Genomic DNA, 14,175 nt, shown 5'->3' with positions numbered 1-14,175 from the left:
GAACAGTCTCCACCTCCTCTTAAGTCATCTTCTCTCCCAGGGCGGTGAGGACATGTCTGAGGTCTGCTCCCATGACTTTGCTGTTCCCCTCTTTGTCTAACCCCTGAAACCTCTCCAGGTAGTCCTTACATGTGCTGTGGTCCTAGTTTTTGGTTACTGCCTAGAGCATGGGCAGAAAAGTCTAAACTCATTTTATAAAGGCAGAATTACCTTAGTACCCAAAACAGACAAGGACACCAAGGGAAAAGAAAATTAGACCCCACTATGCCTGATGAACATAGATGCAAAAGTCCTCGAGAAAATATTGTACGTTGAATTCAAGAATACATTAAAAGAACCAAATGCCATAATCAAGTGGGATTTATTTCTGCTATGCAAGGATATTTCAACATCTACAAATTAATCAATGTGATATAACACATGAATAAAATGAAGGGTAAAAATATGATCATGCCAATAGATTTAGAAAAAGCTTTTGAGAAAATTTCAACATCCAGATATAATAAAAAAATATATGTCAACAAATTGAGTATACATGGAATGTACCTCAACATGGTAAGTCCATATAAGATAGTCCCACAGTTAACGTTATACTCAGTGGTGAAAAGCTCATAGCTTTTCCTCTAAATCAAGAACAGGACAAGGATGCCCCTTCTCACCACTTTTATTCTATAAACTCTGGAAGTTCTAGTCAGATTGATTAGGCAAGAAAAAGAAATAAAATGCATTCAAATAGGAAAAGATGATGTAAAACTTCCTCTCTTTGTAGATAACACGATTATATACATAGAAAACCCAAAAGACTTTTAACAAAACATTGTTAGAACTAATAACAAATTTAGTGAAGTTACAGGATAAAGATCAATATATAAAAACCTGTGACATTTTAAAGTATTTTTTAAAAAATGTTTATTTACTTATTTTGAGATAGAGGCTTATAGAGAGGAAGAGATAGAATCCCAAACAGGCTCGACACTGTCAGCACAGAGCCTGACATGGGGCTTGATACCATAAATCATGAGATCATGGCCTGAGCCAAAGTCAAGAGTCAACACTTACTGAGCCACCCAAACACTCTAAAACCTGTGAAATGTCTATACACAAATAATGAACTAGCAGGAGAAGAAATTAAGAAACCAATCTCATTTCCAATTGTACAAAAAATAATAAAATCCCTAGGAATGAATTTAACCAAGAAAGTGAAAGACCTACAACGATGATAAAAGAAATTTAGGAAAACACAAATGAATAGAAAGTTATATAATACTCATGGATTGGAAGAATTAATATTGTTAAAATGACCTTAAATTTCAAAGCAATCTACAGATTAAATGCAGTCCCAGGGCACATGGGTGGCTCAAGTGGTTGAGTGTTTACCTCTTGATTTTTGGCTCAGGTCATGATCCCAGCATCGTGAGATTGAGCCCTGCATTAGGCTCTACCCTGAGCATGGATCCTGCTTGAGATTCATTTTCTCTCTCTCTCTCTCTCTCTCTCTCTCTCCTCCCTGAAAAATAAACTAAAAAATTTTTAAAAAACAATTTCTATCAAAATTCCAATATCATTCTTCACAGAAGTAGAACAAACAATCCCAAAACTTCTATGGAACCACAAAAGATCCCGAATACCCAAAGCAACATTGAGAAGGAAGAACAGAGCTGGAGGCATTATACTTCCTGATTTTAAACCATACTAACAAGCTATAGTATTCAAAACAGTATGATATTGACAAAAACAGATGCAAATATCAATGAATTGAGAGTGCAGGAAAAACTCACACATTTATGAACAATTAATTTACAGTAAAGGAGCCAAGAACATACTATAGGGAAAAAGCAGTCTCTTCAAAATATGGTGCTGGTAAAACTGGACACCCCTGTGGAAAAAAAATGAAACTAGACCACTATCTTATACCATACAAAAAATTAAGTCAAAATGGATTAAAGACTTGAATATAAGACCAAACATCATAAAATTCCTAGAAGGAAATATAAGCAGCAAGTTCCTTGACATCAGTCTTAGCTGATGTGTTTGTAGATGTGATGCAAAGGGCAAAGGGAAACAAAAGCAAAAACAATCGAATGAGACTATATCAGACTATAAAGTTCTACAAAGTGAAGAAAGCTATCACTAAAATGAAAAGGGCAAAAAATATTTGCAAATGATATATCTGACAAGGGGTTAATATAAAAAATATATAAGAAGTACTTTTACAACTCAACAACAAAAAAACCCAAACAATCCAGTACCATACTGTCTTGATAATTACAGCTTTGTAGTACAGGCTACAGTCCAGGACTGTGATGCCTCCAGCTTTGGTTTTCTTTCCCAACATTACTTTGGCTATTCAGAGTCTTTTGTGGTTCCATACAAATTTTAGGATTGTTTGTTCTAGCTCTGAGAAGAATGCTAGTGCAATTTTGATTGGGATTGCATTGAATGTGTAGATTGCCTTGGTAGGATCGACATTTTAACAATATTTGTTCTTCCAGTCTGTGAGCATGCAATGCTTTTCAATTTCTTTGTGTCTTCTTCAATTACTTTCATAAGTTTTCTATAGTTTTCAGCATACAAATCTTTTACATCTTTGCTTAGGTTTATTCCTAGATACGTTATGTTCTTGGTGCATTGTAAATGGGATCAATTTCTTGATATCTCTCTGTTGCTTCATTATTGGTGTATAGAAATACAACCAATTTCTGTACATTGATTTTGTATCCTGCATCTTTACTGATTTCATGTATCAGTTCTAGCAGCTTCTTAGTGGAGTCTTTCAGATTTTCCATGTAGAGTATCATGTCATCTGCAAAAAGTAAAAGCTTGACTTCTTATTTGCCAGTTTGGATGCCTTTTATTTCATTTTGTTGTCTGATTTCTGAGGCTAGGACTTCCAACACTGTGTTAAGCAACAGTGATGAGAGTGGACTTCCCTGTCGTGTTCCTGATCTCATGGGGGAAGTTCCCCGTTTTTCCCCATTGAGGATGATATTAGCTTTGGGTCTTTCGTATATGGCTTTTATGATGTTATAACAGAATAGAGAACCTGGAATTGGACCCACAAATGTGTGGCCAACTAATCTTTGACAAAGCAGGAAAGATTATCCAAAGGAAAAAAGACAGTCTCTTTAGCAAATGGTGTTGGGAAAACTGGACAGCAATGATCAGAAGAATGAACCTGGAACACTCTCTTACACCATACACAAAAATAAATTAAAAATGGATTAAAGACCTAAATGTGAGACAGGAAACCATCAAAATGCTAGAGGAGAAAACAGGCAACAACCTCTTTGACTTTAGCCACAGCAACTTCTTACTTGACACATCTCCAAAGCAAGGGAAATAAAAGCAAAAATGAACTATTGGGACTTCATCAAGAGAAAAACTGCACAGCAAAGGAAACAATCTATTAACAAAACTAAAAGGCAACTGATAGAATGGAAGAAGATATTTTCAAATGACATATTGGATAAAGGGTTAGTATCCAAAGTCTATAAAGAATTTACCAAATTCAACACCTGAAAAACAAATACTCCAGTGAAGAAATGAGTAGAAGACAAGAATAGACACTTTTCCAAAGACATCCAGCTGGTGGCCAACAGACACAGGAAAAGATGCTGAACATCGTACATCATGAGGAAAAGATGCGAACATTGCACATTAAGGTACCACCTCACATCTGTCAGAGTAGCTAAAATTAACAACTCAGACAACAACGGATGTTGGCAAAGATGTGAAGAAATTGCACTGTTGGGAATGCAAACTGGTGCAGCCACTCTGGGAAACAGTGTGGAGGTTCCTCAAAAAATTAAAAATAAAATTACTCTGCATCCCAGTAATAGCACTACTAGGAATTTATCCAAAGGGTACAAGAGTGCTGATTCATAGGAGCACATGTACCCCAATGTTTATAGCAGCCATATCAGAAATAGCCAAATTATGGAAAGAATCCAAATGTCCATCAACTGATGAATGGATAAAGAAGATGGGGCTTATATATACAATATACTCAGCAATGAGAAAGAATGAAATCTTGCCATTTGCAACAACGTGGATGGAACTGGAGGGTATTATGCTAAGTGAAATAAGTCAGTTAGAAAAGGACAGATATCATATGTTTTCACTCATATGTAGTATTTGAGAAACTTAACAAAAGACCATGGGGTAAGGGTAGGGGAAAATAGTTTCAAACAGAGGGAGGCAAACCATAAGAGACTCTGACATAATGCTTAAACAATCTATATTTTTAGAAAGCAGTCATGGGACTTAACATTTCTAAGTTTTCTTGGCAACAGTGATTTCATGGTGCATGATTTCCACTTAAACCAATAAAATTTAACCAGGTAGTCATAACAAAGTTCTACATATTCTTTACTATGTATGGCAGGGTATCTAAGAATAAGTGAAGCATATAGCCAGAATACATGAGAACAAAGTGCTCTTTAATTGTGTAAGTTTAGTGAGCAAGCAAGAACAGGATATACTTGGACCCACAGTTATAGATGATAGACTTTCACAACCCCTTACTAAGAAAGGACAAATATCATATGTTTGCACGTATAGGAGGATTAGGAGGAACTTGACGGAGGAACAAGGGGGAGAAGAAGGGCGGAAATGGTGGGGGAAAGGGAGAGAGGCAAACCATGAGAGACTCTTGAATGCTGACAAAAACTGAGGACTGATGGATGTGGGGGGGAGGGGGGGATGGGCATGGAGGAGGGCACTTTGGGGATGAGCACTGAGTGTTATGTGGAAACTAATTTGACAATAAACTATTTGTTAAAAAAAAAAAGAAAGAAAGAACAATATCAACATTTATCATAGAGGACATATGGAATTGTTTTATGTGGACCAACTAGAGTTTGGTCTCTACATTTATAGGTCTCATTCTTTGGCCAGAACAGTCTGTAAGTTGCCTCACAGGCTTGAAACCAGGGGCAACAGGAAAATATTTCTCTAACACTTTTCCAAGAAAGTCCTCTAAAATTAATGTTTTGTTTTGTCTCTGATTAAAACATAATATGTAGTATTATTGGCAATTAGACCCCTACAAGGAAAATGAGTTCCAGGTCTCTTATAGACCCCATGCATACCAGACTGTCCCCAATTTTGCCAGCTACTACAATAAGCATAAGACAACATCCTATTAAGGGGACAGGCATGATAGGTACATTCCATTTTGAAGGAAGAGGGGGAACTTTGGGCAATTCTGGTTTCATATTAACTCTAGAATAGACTAACAGCAGAAGTGACAGTAAAAGGCACAGACTAAGCAGAGAAAAAGAATTCTTCAGGGGGTTCTTCTGACTGCCTTGCAGTCTTTTCCCACAGGTTTTCCCCTGGGCCTTGACATCAGAGATGACCTGCGCAGTCCTTTACCACAGTTTTTCCCTGGGCCTTGCCATCAGGGATGACCCGTGCAGCTTCGGTCTCCAGCAGAGAATGGCTAGTACCAAAAGACAAGAAATAACAACTGTTGGAGAGGATGTGGAGAAAAGGGAGCCCTTGTGCACTGTTGGTAGGAATGTAAGTTGGTTTAGCCACTGTGGAAACAGTATGGAGTTTCCTCAAATTTTGGATATTTATCCAACATAGGCCAAAAAAACTAATTCAAAAAGATATATGCACATCTATGTTTGTTGCAGCATTATATGCAATAGCCAGCCAAGCCAAGTGTCCATCAATAGATGAATGGATAAAAAGGATGTGATATATCTATCTATATCTCTATCACATTATATGTATAATGGATATATATCACACACACGTATATAATATCACATATTATATATCTGTGAATACTACTGAACCATAAAAAATGAAAATTTGTCATTTGTGACAATATGGATAGCCTTTGACAGTATTATGATATGTGAAGTAAGTAAGATGGAGGAAGACAGTTATATGGCTTCACTTGTATTTGAAATCTAAAGACATAATATAAACAAACATAACAATACAAAAAAGCAAACTCATAGATACAGAATATAGCTGTGGTTACCAGAGAGGAAGGAGGTTGGGAAGTAGGTAAAATTGTGAAGGGGGTCAACTGTATGGTGATGACTGATAACCAGACTTGGTGGTGATCACTTTGTAGTGTATATACAGATGTTGACTACAATGTACACCTGAAACAGCTATAATGTCATCAATTTCTTGGCATAGGGAGTCCTGGACTATGCCACTTGGTATTTTCCAGAGACTTTGCAAAACTTCAGAAATGATGGTTATTGTGGTATGTTTAGGGTGCAGAAACTGAGTCTCTGATCTGAACCCCTTGGGATTCCAGGACTTTAAATTGACTAGAAGTAGAAGAGTCACCAGAGTTGGGAGTTCCATGAGCATTCAGAGTCCAAATAAGAGGAACTTCAAAAAAGTTTAAAAGAGGTTTTATTCCATACAAGAGTTTATGGACTAGTTTCATACATATTACATTTCTATTTATACAGTACTTTTACATCTCACATAGTTACATCACATGGATTTATTTTTCTGTTACCATATGAAGATGGCAGGTTAGAAATTATATTATGTATATAACCTTTAGGCACACAGAGGTTTGCCACATTCTTCCCAGTGTAGCAACAATTCATCTTGAATCTCACAAAGTGTGATTTGTGGAATATGTATGGTTCTTACTGACCAGAAACATGGATTCCATTACTTGGCCATGGTGCCCACAGTCTATACTTTTGGTGTTTCATCCTTAAGATTATCTTAAGAACCTATTCAGATTCAAGGATAAAGTTATTCTAGTTCTTATGGGGTGGGGGGAGGAGATATAACTACTAACCTATCAGCAAGAGGTAAATAACTCATTGCCCACACCACCATTTTCTCCCTGGAGGTAAGAATAGCTGAAGTAGATCAAACCAAGGATGAGACTTGTCTAGAGTATCTGAATCCCTAGTAACTGGCAGGATAGATGCGTTTCATTTCTAAAAACCTAGAAACAAAAAGCTGTTAGTGGGAATGATCTTAAGTATATATTTTTAGTGAAGGATTAATAATGCAGCATAACATGTTGGAAGGAACTCCAAATCAGGACATACAAATTGCACCTACTGTTAACTGAAGTTATGCTTGTACTGCAACCCCTGGTAAGTGCTTTATATGCATTATCTAATTTGATTCTCTCTATGTAAATGTATTCTGTGAAGTAGCTACTACTATCAGCCCCATTTTATGATGATCCTGAGGCTTAGAGAGGTTAATTTGTTCAAGGTCACATAGTCATCAAGTGGAAGGGTTGGAACTCAACTCATTGGTTGATACCCATGTTCCAGGTTGTAACCATGATAAGTCATGGCTGTCATGAGTTAGTCTTATTGTTTTCCTTATTATCTCAGTTTCCTCATTATGCATAGGAAATAATGGCTTGTGTGCCTCACAGGGCTGCTGTGATGATTGAGTCCAGTCAGGTATTTGAGAAAATGTATGTATATGTATATCTAAAATGTAAGTGCTTTGTACAGAAGGAATTGTTCACGTATCTAATTTATTTTAATTGAGGTATTTTACCAGTTAGCCGTGTCATCTGGGGCAAATCTTTTAGCTCCCTGGCTTCAGGTTCCTCACCTGGTAATTGAAGGTATTGGACTATATGATCTCTAGATTCTTTACAGCTCTAATGACTCTTAAGTTTCTAATAGAAGGTCTACAATCATGAGAACATGATTGGACTATAGGGAAGTGGGGAATGGATCCAGAAGGGACATGGCAAAGTGGGGCATGAAATTAGCAGGGACAAAAACTCCATGACAACCACGACTCCAGAGATCAAGTACCTGGAGGGTTTTCTCCGTCTAATTGTCTTTTCTCGTGTTAGCTCTGCTCTTAATAACATATTTAAGAGGACCTCCAGTTGTGGGCATCTCTCTTGCCCTGAGTGGACAGCCAATTTCATGGTCAAAGGCTCCCATCTTGGAGAGTGATAGGGCCCAGCTGGAAAATTCCTTTGGAAAAGAAATAAGCAGTTTTAACCTTTGGCAAGAGCTCTGTCTTCTTGGGGAATCTGAGTCAAGGTGAGAGGGCAAGATTTAGTGAGAACAGTGGATTTTCTGCTATTTTAATAGCCATGTGATTCTTCCAGTAGGACCTGTGTGGAGCAAGGTATATGGTCCTTAGTCTCTCACATTCTTCACCTCTTTGCTCTCCCTCCCTGACTTCCACATCCTCCATGGTGGGCTCTTCCTTGGTTTCTTTTTCTTCTACTGAATGCCTCTGACCTTCTTTGAAAAGATTAATCTCTACTCTAAAATATCAGGGACTATTCTGGGGTGAGGGATGAATTTTGAGTTCCAGTTTTACAACTTTTTTCTTTTTCTTTTTTATAAAATTATGTATTTATTTTGAGGGACAGAGACAAAGAGCAAGCAGGGGAGGGGCAGAGAGAGAGGTAGATGCAGAATCTGAAGCAGGCTCCAAGCTCTGAGCTGTAAGCACAGAGCCTGATGTGAGGCTAAAACCCACAGACTGTGAGATCATGACCTGAGCCAAAGTTGGACGCTTAACCAACTGAGCCACCAAGGACCCCCCCGCCCCACCAGTTCTACAATTTCTTAAGGATCTGATCTTGAGCCCTGTTACCTTCTGTTTTTTCACCTGTAAAGTGGAGAATAATGAAATCATTTAGAATCTAATGAGACAATGTTTATAAAGTCTAACAAATTTTAGAAGTCAATAATGAGCACTGAGTTAAAAATAACAAGTTACTGGCTTTCAGGGGAATTTCCTATGACCACACATTCTTGTCTAGGTTTTCCAACTTTATCTATCCCAAGAACCCTTTTAATTTAATTTTTTTCCTTGAGGATTATATTTTTTTAAAAGATATTAATTTAAATTCCATTTACATAAATAACTTGGTTCATAATTTCTGAGTAGCAAAAGGCAAGGTGTTCACTAAATAATGATATGACAAAGTACTCAAGTACAATTCCATTGGTTTTTTTGAAATACATCAAATAGCTTTACATAGTCTTCTTTGGAGATGCTGGGGGTCGGGAGGCACCAGTGTAGGTAACACAGATATAAAAGATGCCCCACTCCAGGCATAGGTAGTTGTTAGTGTAACTATCCATTTTAACCTTTTTTAAAAAACTTGTTCTTCATTCAAGCAACATCTTGGCTTTCCTAACCTGATTTTGTACCCTGTACAGCCTTATAAACTGGCCATGTCCTTAGTTATCAGAATTTGAAATGTTTTGGTTAGCATAGTAAAATGCCTAATTAATATCCACATCACTTTTTCTTTTAATTGTCTTGGAGGTGGTGAAGACATGCAAAAACTTAACCAAAGAGCGTGAATATATTCAGAATTTCTCTCTTTTCCTATAGCTTACCAAAGTTTAACGAGATGTATTTTTATCACGAGTTAGTAAACAATCCACAATTGCCTATCTTATTTGGGAATGATGAGTTATATAAAATACTTTTAGCTCTGATTGTCTTTGTTAACAGAATGGTATAAGAAAGTGAAGAGTTTTACTGCAAGTGATTGAACAGGAGGTTGACTTATTTTCACAGAATTGATCAATTACTTGGTATATTGGGGGATGTTGTGTACAGGAGTTCATATTTGCAAAATATTTTCATTGACTTTAACTCATCTTGGATAAAATAATGGAGAGCTTACATTGGCAACACTTTAAGAGTAAACAGAACAATTTCCAAGTTCCTAAAACCATAATTGAAATGAAATAAGACAATTGTAGTTTTACATCCAAAAGTGGATGAAAGAATCATTTATTCAGCATGTATTTATTCAGTTACACAAACATTAGTATACCAGATGCTTATCACTAAATAGTGAAACATCTCCACTGGACCATGTACTATACATAGTATCACAGCTCAGGAGTATTTGGTGACAGTGGAACACGAAAAGTGGTATCAGGAGTTTACAGCTGACTGGGAGATAAACAGAACAATACAAGATAGAAATAACTATAGTCATTGATTAACAATATTCTTGAGTCTAGGCTCAGAGACCATCTAATTTAGAAAGTAATTATGTGAGGTGCTCCTTGACCTTTCAGTATTCATTTTGCCTTATTTTTCTTTCACAGAGAGGAATGATAATGAGGATGATAATTGTTAACATTTATTGAGTCCTTACTCTTTGAAGCCCTTGATGTCATTCAGTCCTTGCAGCAGTCATATGAGGTAGTAAGTATTATTAGCCCTGTTTATAGATGAGGCAACTGAGGCACAGAAAGGTTAATTAATAACTTGTGAAGGATAACATGGGCAGTAGGTAAAATTCAGGAAATTCTGAAAGTCTCTTTTGTCTGTCATTCTCACTTTCTCCACCTTTTTCCCTTCCCTTCTCCCTTTCTTTCTCAATCTGTGCTTATGATTAAGGATTTATATATCTTAATAAGTGTTTTCTTATTTATAGAAGTTGTGGAAAATTGATCAGATACAGAGACATTTAAGGAAGGCAATCAAAATCATACCAGTCATTACTTTTGACATTTGTAATTGGCTCACATGTTGTGTGTGATCTGTGTGTGTGTGTGTGTGTGTGTGTGTGTGTGTGAGAGAGAGAGAGAGAGAGAGAGAGAGAGGAAGGGAGAGAGAGAGAGAGATTATATAAAGCAAAATTTTGTCCTCCAGGAAGGTAGAATAATTTTCTACCCTCGTTAGTAGTAAATGTGAATTCTCCATCTCTTGATTTATATTAAAGGCATTACTGTATTGTCCTTTTTATCTTTTGTAACTATTTTCCCCTCATCAATTGTATTTCAGAAATATTTTACATAGGTGAATTTTTCTGATGTAACCAAGTTTTAAAGTGTTATATCATATTTTCCTCTTATATTTTCTGTTTTGGTGCTGTATTTCAAGATATTTTCTGCATACTAAGATTATATAAATGTATTACAAGAGTTTAACCTTTATCCATTTAAATACTTATGATTTATTAAATCTTACCAACATTTAAATTTTTCTAAAATTACTGTATATTCTTTTGACCATCTATTTTTATACTAGTGAGTTATCCGTGTATATAATACTTTCTATTATTTGAAAGTTCATGTTATTTTAATTATTAATCTTTTTTCAAAAATTTCTTATCTCTTCTCATTGATTTACTCTTTCATCTCAAGGAAGGACAGATTATTTATGGAGCACAGGCCATAGCTGCAATCTATTATGAATCTGTTAGTAAGCCCTAATATGATGACTATATCAATACAAAAATATGAACTACTATAGCTATATAGTATTTGGTAATTATAATTATTTACTTTTTCTCTGTATCAAGGCCCATTGTAACTTGATGCTAGTTGTCAATGGACCAAGGATACTCAAACTCAAGCAACCTAAATAGAAAATTAATTATGTGGTTTATGAATTCATGGCCCCAGGTGGTTTGATTTGCTTCCACATGAGGTCTGAATATACATGTGCCTAGAGGCAATGATTCCTGACACTGGTCTACAAGGCCAGTGATGTCTCAGGAAATATCTCTAATTAACCCATACAACTCTAGCACTGTTGACATTCCTATGCATGGGTACAGCTGTCACTCATGGTTATCTGTAAGCAAACCAGGATTATAACAGCCAACACCTATAGAACAATTACTGTGTTCAAATGTCTGCTGAGCATCCCCATGAGTTTTCTTATAAACCTCCTAGTAACCTTATAGTCCAAGGGCTCTTAATGTTCTCACTTTATTTTGAGCAAATCAATCTTAGTGTGTTTGAGCTACTGGGACAAGTTAATAAAGTGGGAGGGTATCAGACAAAATTCTTAAAGTCTGAACCTTTAACCACAGTACCACACTATTTATCATGTAGTAAAATATCTTAAAATTGGAAAAAAAAAATGTTCGGGGTCAATAGCAAGCCTCCATTTGATGTACTTGTATGAAGACTTCCCTAAGAAGACTTGTTCCATAACTTTATTGGGCACATATGCTATGCCTCAAGAAAATATTATCAGATTCAAGTCATGATATAGTTTTCCAGGCCAGTTGAAAGATGACATATCAAATACATTTATATAAAAGTTTGTGAAATGATTACAAATGGGTTAACGAACTTTTCTTAAGGGTAAAAGAAATTTTAAAAATTTATCTAGATAGCCATCTAGAACTGAAGGGCTATTTCACTTTTAATCTGGAGGTGATGCCACTTATGCTCCTATAAAGCAGCATTTATGTAGTAAATTATCAAAGGCTTTTAAAAAAACCTTCAATGAATGATCTCTGTAAGAATCACAGCATTTGTTGTTTTAAGTTCTCAAAGTTGAAAATATCTCTGATTTTCATGATACTTCATGAAATAATTGAGAAACTAAAACATTAAAGTCATTTCTTGATAATTTGAGATGAAAATCTGGGGTCTTCTCGTCAAGACAGTGAGGCATTGCTTCTTTCCCAGTACTCAATGGAGGAAAGAATGGCACATATGAGAAATGTAATGCTGTCATTTCATCTGAGTCAGCAGTACATTCTCTGTTACTTCTCTGATTTTAGAAGCACCAAGCCAATGAGTGGGGGAGGAAATATTACAGAGGTCACTTATTTCATCCTTTTGGGATTCTCTGATTTCCCCAGAATCCTAGCAGTGCTCTTTGTTGTATTCCTGCTGATCTACATTATGACTCTGACTTGGAACTTGGGCCTCATCATCTTAATAAGAATGGACTCTCACCTCCACATGCCCATGTACTTCTTCCTCAGTAATCTCTCTTTCTTGGATATCTGCTATGTGACCTCCACAGCCCCCAAGATGCTCTCCAACTTTTTCCAAGAGCAGCAGACTATCACCTTTGTGGGTTGTGCTTTTCAATACTTTGTTTTTTCAATCATGGGATTGAGTGAGTCTTGTCTCATGACAGCCATGGCTTATGACCGATATGCCGCCATTTGTAATCCTCTTGTCTATTCATCAGTCATGTCACCCACCCTCTGTATTCAGATGGTGCTGGGGTCCTATCTGGCCGGACTCTCTGCTTCTGTATCCCAATTGTGTGCCATACTTCAGCTTCACTTCTGTGGGCCTAACGTCATCAACCACTTCTTCTGTGACATGCCCCAGTTGTTAGTCCTGTCCTGCACTGACACCTTCTTTGTACATCTTTTGTTTGCTATTTTAACATTTATCTTTGGGATAATAAATGCTTTCATTATCATTTTATCCTATTGCTATATTGTCTTTTCCATCATGAAGATCACTTCAGCTAAAGGCAGGTCCAAGGCTTTCAACACCTGTGCTTCTCATCTAACAGCAGTGTCCCTCTTCTATACCTCTTGTATTTTTGTCTATTTGAGTTCTAGCTCTGGTTGTTCTTCCAGTTTTGACAGATTTTCATCAGTTTTTTACACTGTGGTTATCCCCATGTTGAATCCTTTGATTTACAGTCTAAGGAACAAGGAAATCAAAGATGCCTTGAAGAGGTTACAGAAGAAGAGATGGTACTGCTGAGGTCCTGTCCAGATTTGTCCTATCAGAAAACTTAACCCTCAAGAATATGCACGTGAATGGACTATAACAAAATTCATACTGTCTTTGTATAATGAACGGTTAATTTGACACAGGTAATATGCCAAATGAACTGATAGGTGACTTGATTCCACACAAACGCAATACGTTTAAGTTCTGGAGATTTATACTTTCACCTTACATGAGGAGTGGCCTCATCATTTATAAGCAATTTTCAAGTATTTGTAAAATGTTAAAGTTTAGAAACTCATTACTTATTTTTGCTCTGGAGATTGAGCTCTGCTGTCTCAGACATTTGATCATAAAGGAGTGACACCTGACAGAGACCCCCAGGAGTGTAGACATCTTGTCTTCAAATATTTTGATGCAGCATAATTCAGACATGATGGTGATTGATATTTGTTTTGTATTTCTGCCAAGGTAGGAATAAACACAGAGAGAGAGAATGTGCCTTTGAACACAGATAAAGCTATACTATTAGCCAGTTGTCTGTCTTGGTAAGAGCAGTCTGAGATAGCTAATGTTTCCTAAGGCCTCTTTCAGGGCTAATCATCCAGTAAGTTTGTTCACATCCTAGTCTCTACCAGCTATAATCTTATGAAGGAGAAGGTGATTTGAATCATAAAAGGATTGGAATGAAGAATGTAGTCCCTTCAGTACCATTTATTTAGGTGTTTGATGTTTACTCACTTACTTTCTTGCTTCTAGTTTCAGTGGG

The 14,175-nt window shown here is 36.6% G+C and overlaps 1 protein-coding gene across 1 annotated transcript; it reads left to right on the top strand.

Annotated features, from left to right (window-relative positions):
• The first annotated feature begins 12,500 nt into the window (after positions 1 to 12,500).
• On the top strand, positions 12,501 to 13,439 carry LOC120240392 (olfactory receptor 5AN1-like). Its single transcript, XM_039245118.1, has one exon. It carries the CDS (start codon positions 12,501 to 12,503, stop codon positions 13,437 to 13,439), a length of 939 nt encoding a protein of 312 aa, XP_039101049.1.
• Positions 13,440 to 14,175: the final 736 nt, after the last annotated feature.

The sequence above is a fragment of the Hyaena hyaena genome, unplaced genomic scaffold (assembly GCF_003009895.1).
Source record: "Hyaena hyaena isolate Hyena2069 unplaced genomic scaffold, ASM300989v1 scaffold_252, whole genome shotgun sequence".
Lineage (NCBI taxonomy): Eukaryota > Metazoa > Chordata > Mammalia > Carnivora > Hyaenidae > Hyaena > Hyaena hyaena.
This window is presented reverse-complemented; position numbering and strand designations above follow the sequence as displayed.

What these genes read in the sequence shown, in the direction of transcription:
- LOC120240392 (XM_039245118.1), top strand. Translation starts at nt 12,501, where the DNA reads ATGAGTGGGGGAGGAAATATTACAGAGGTCACTTATTTCATCCTTTTG.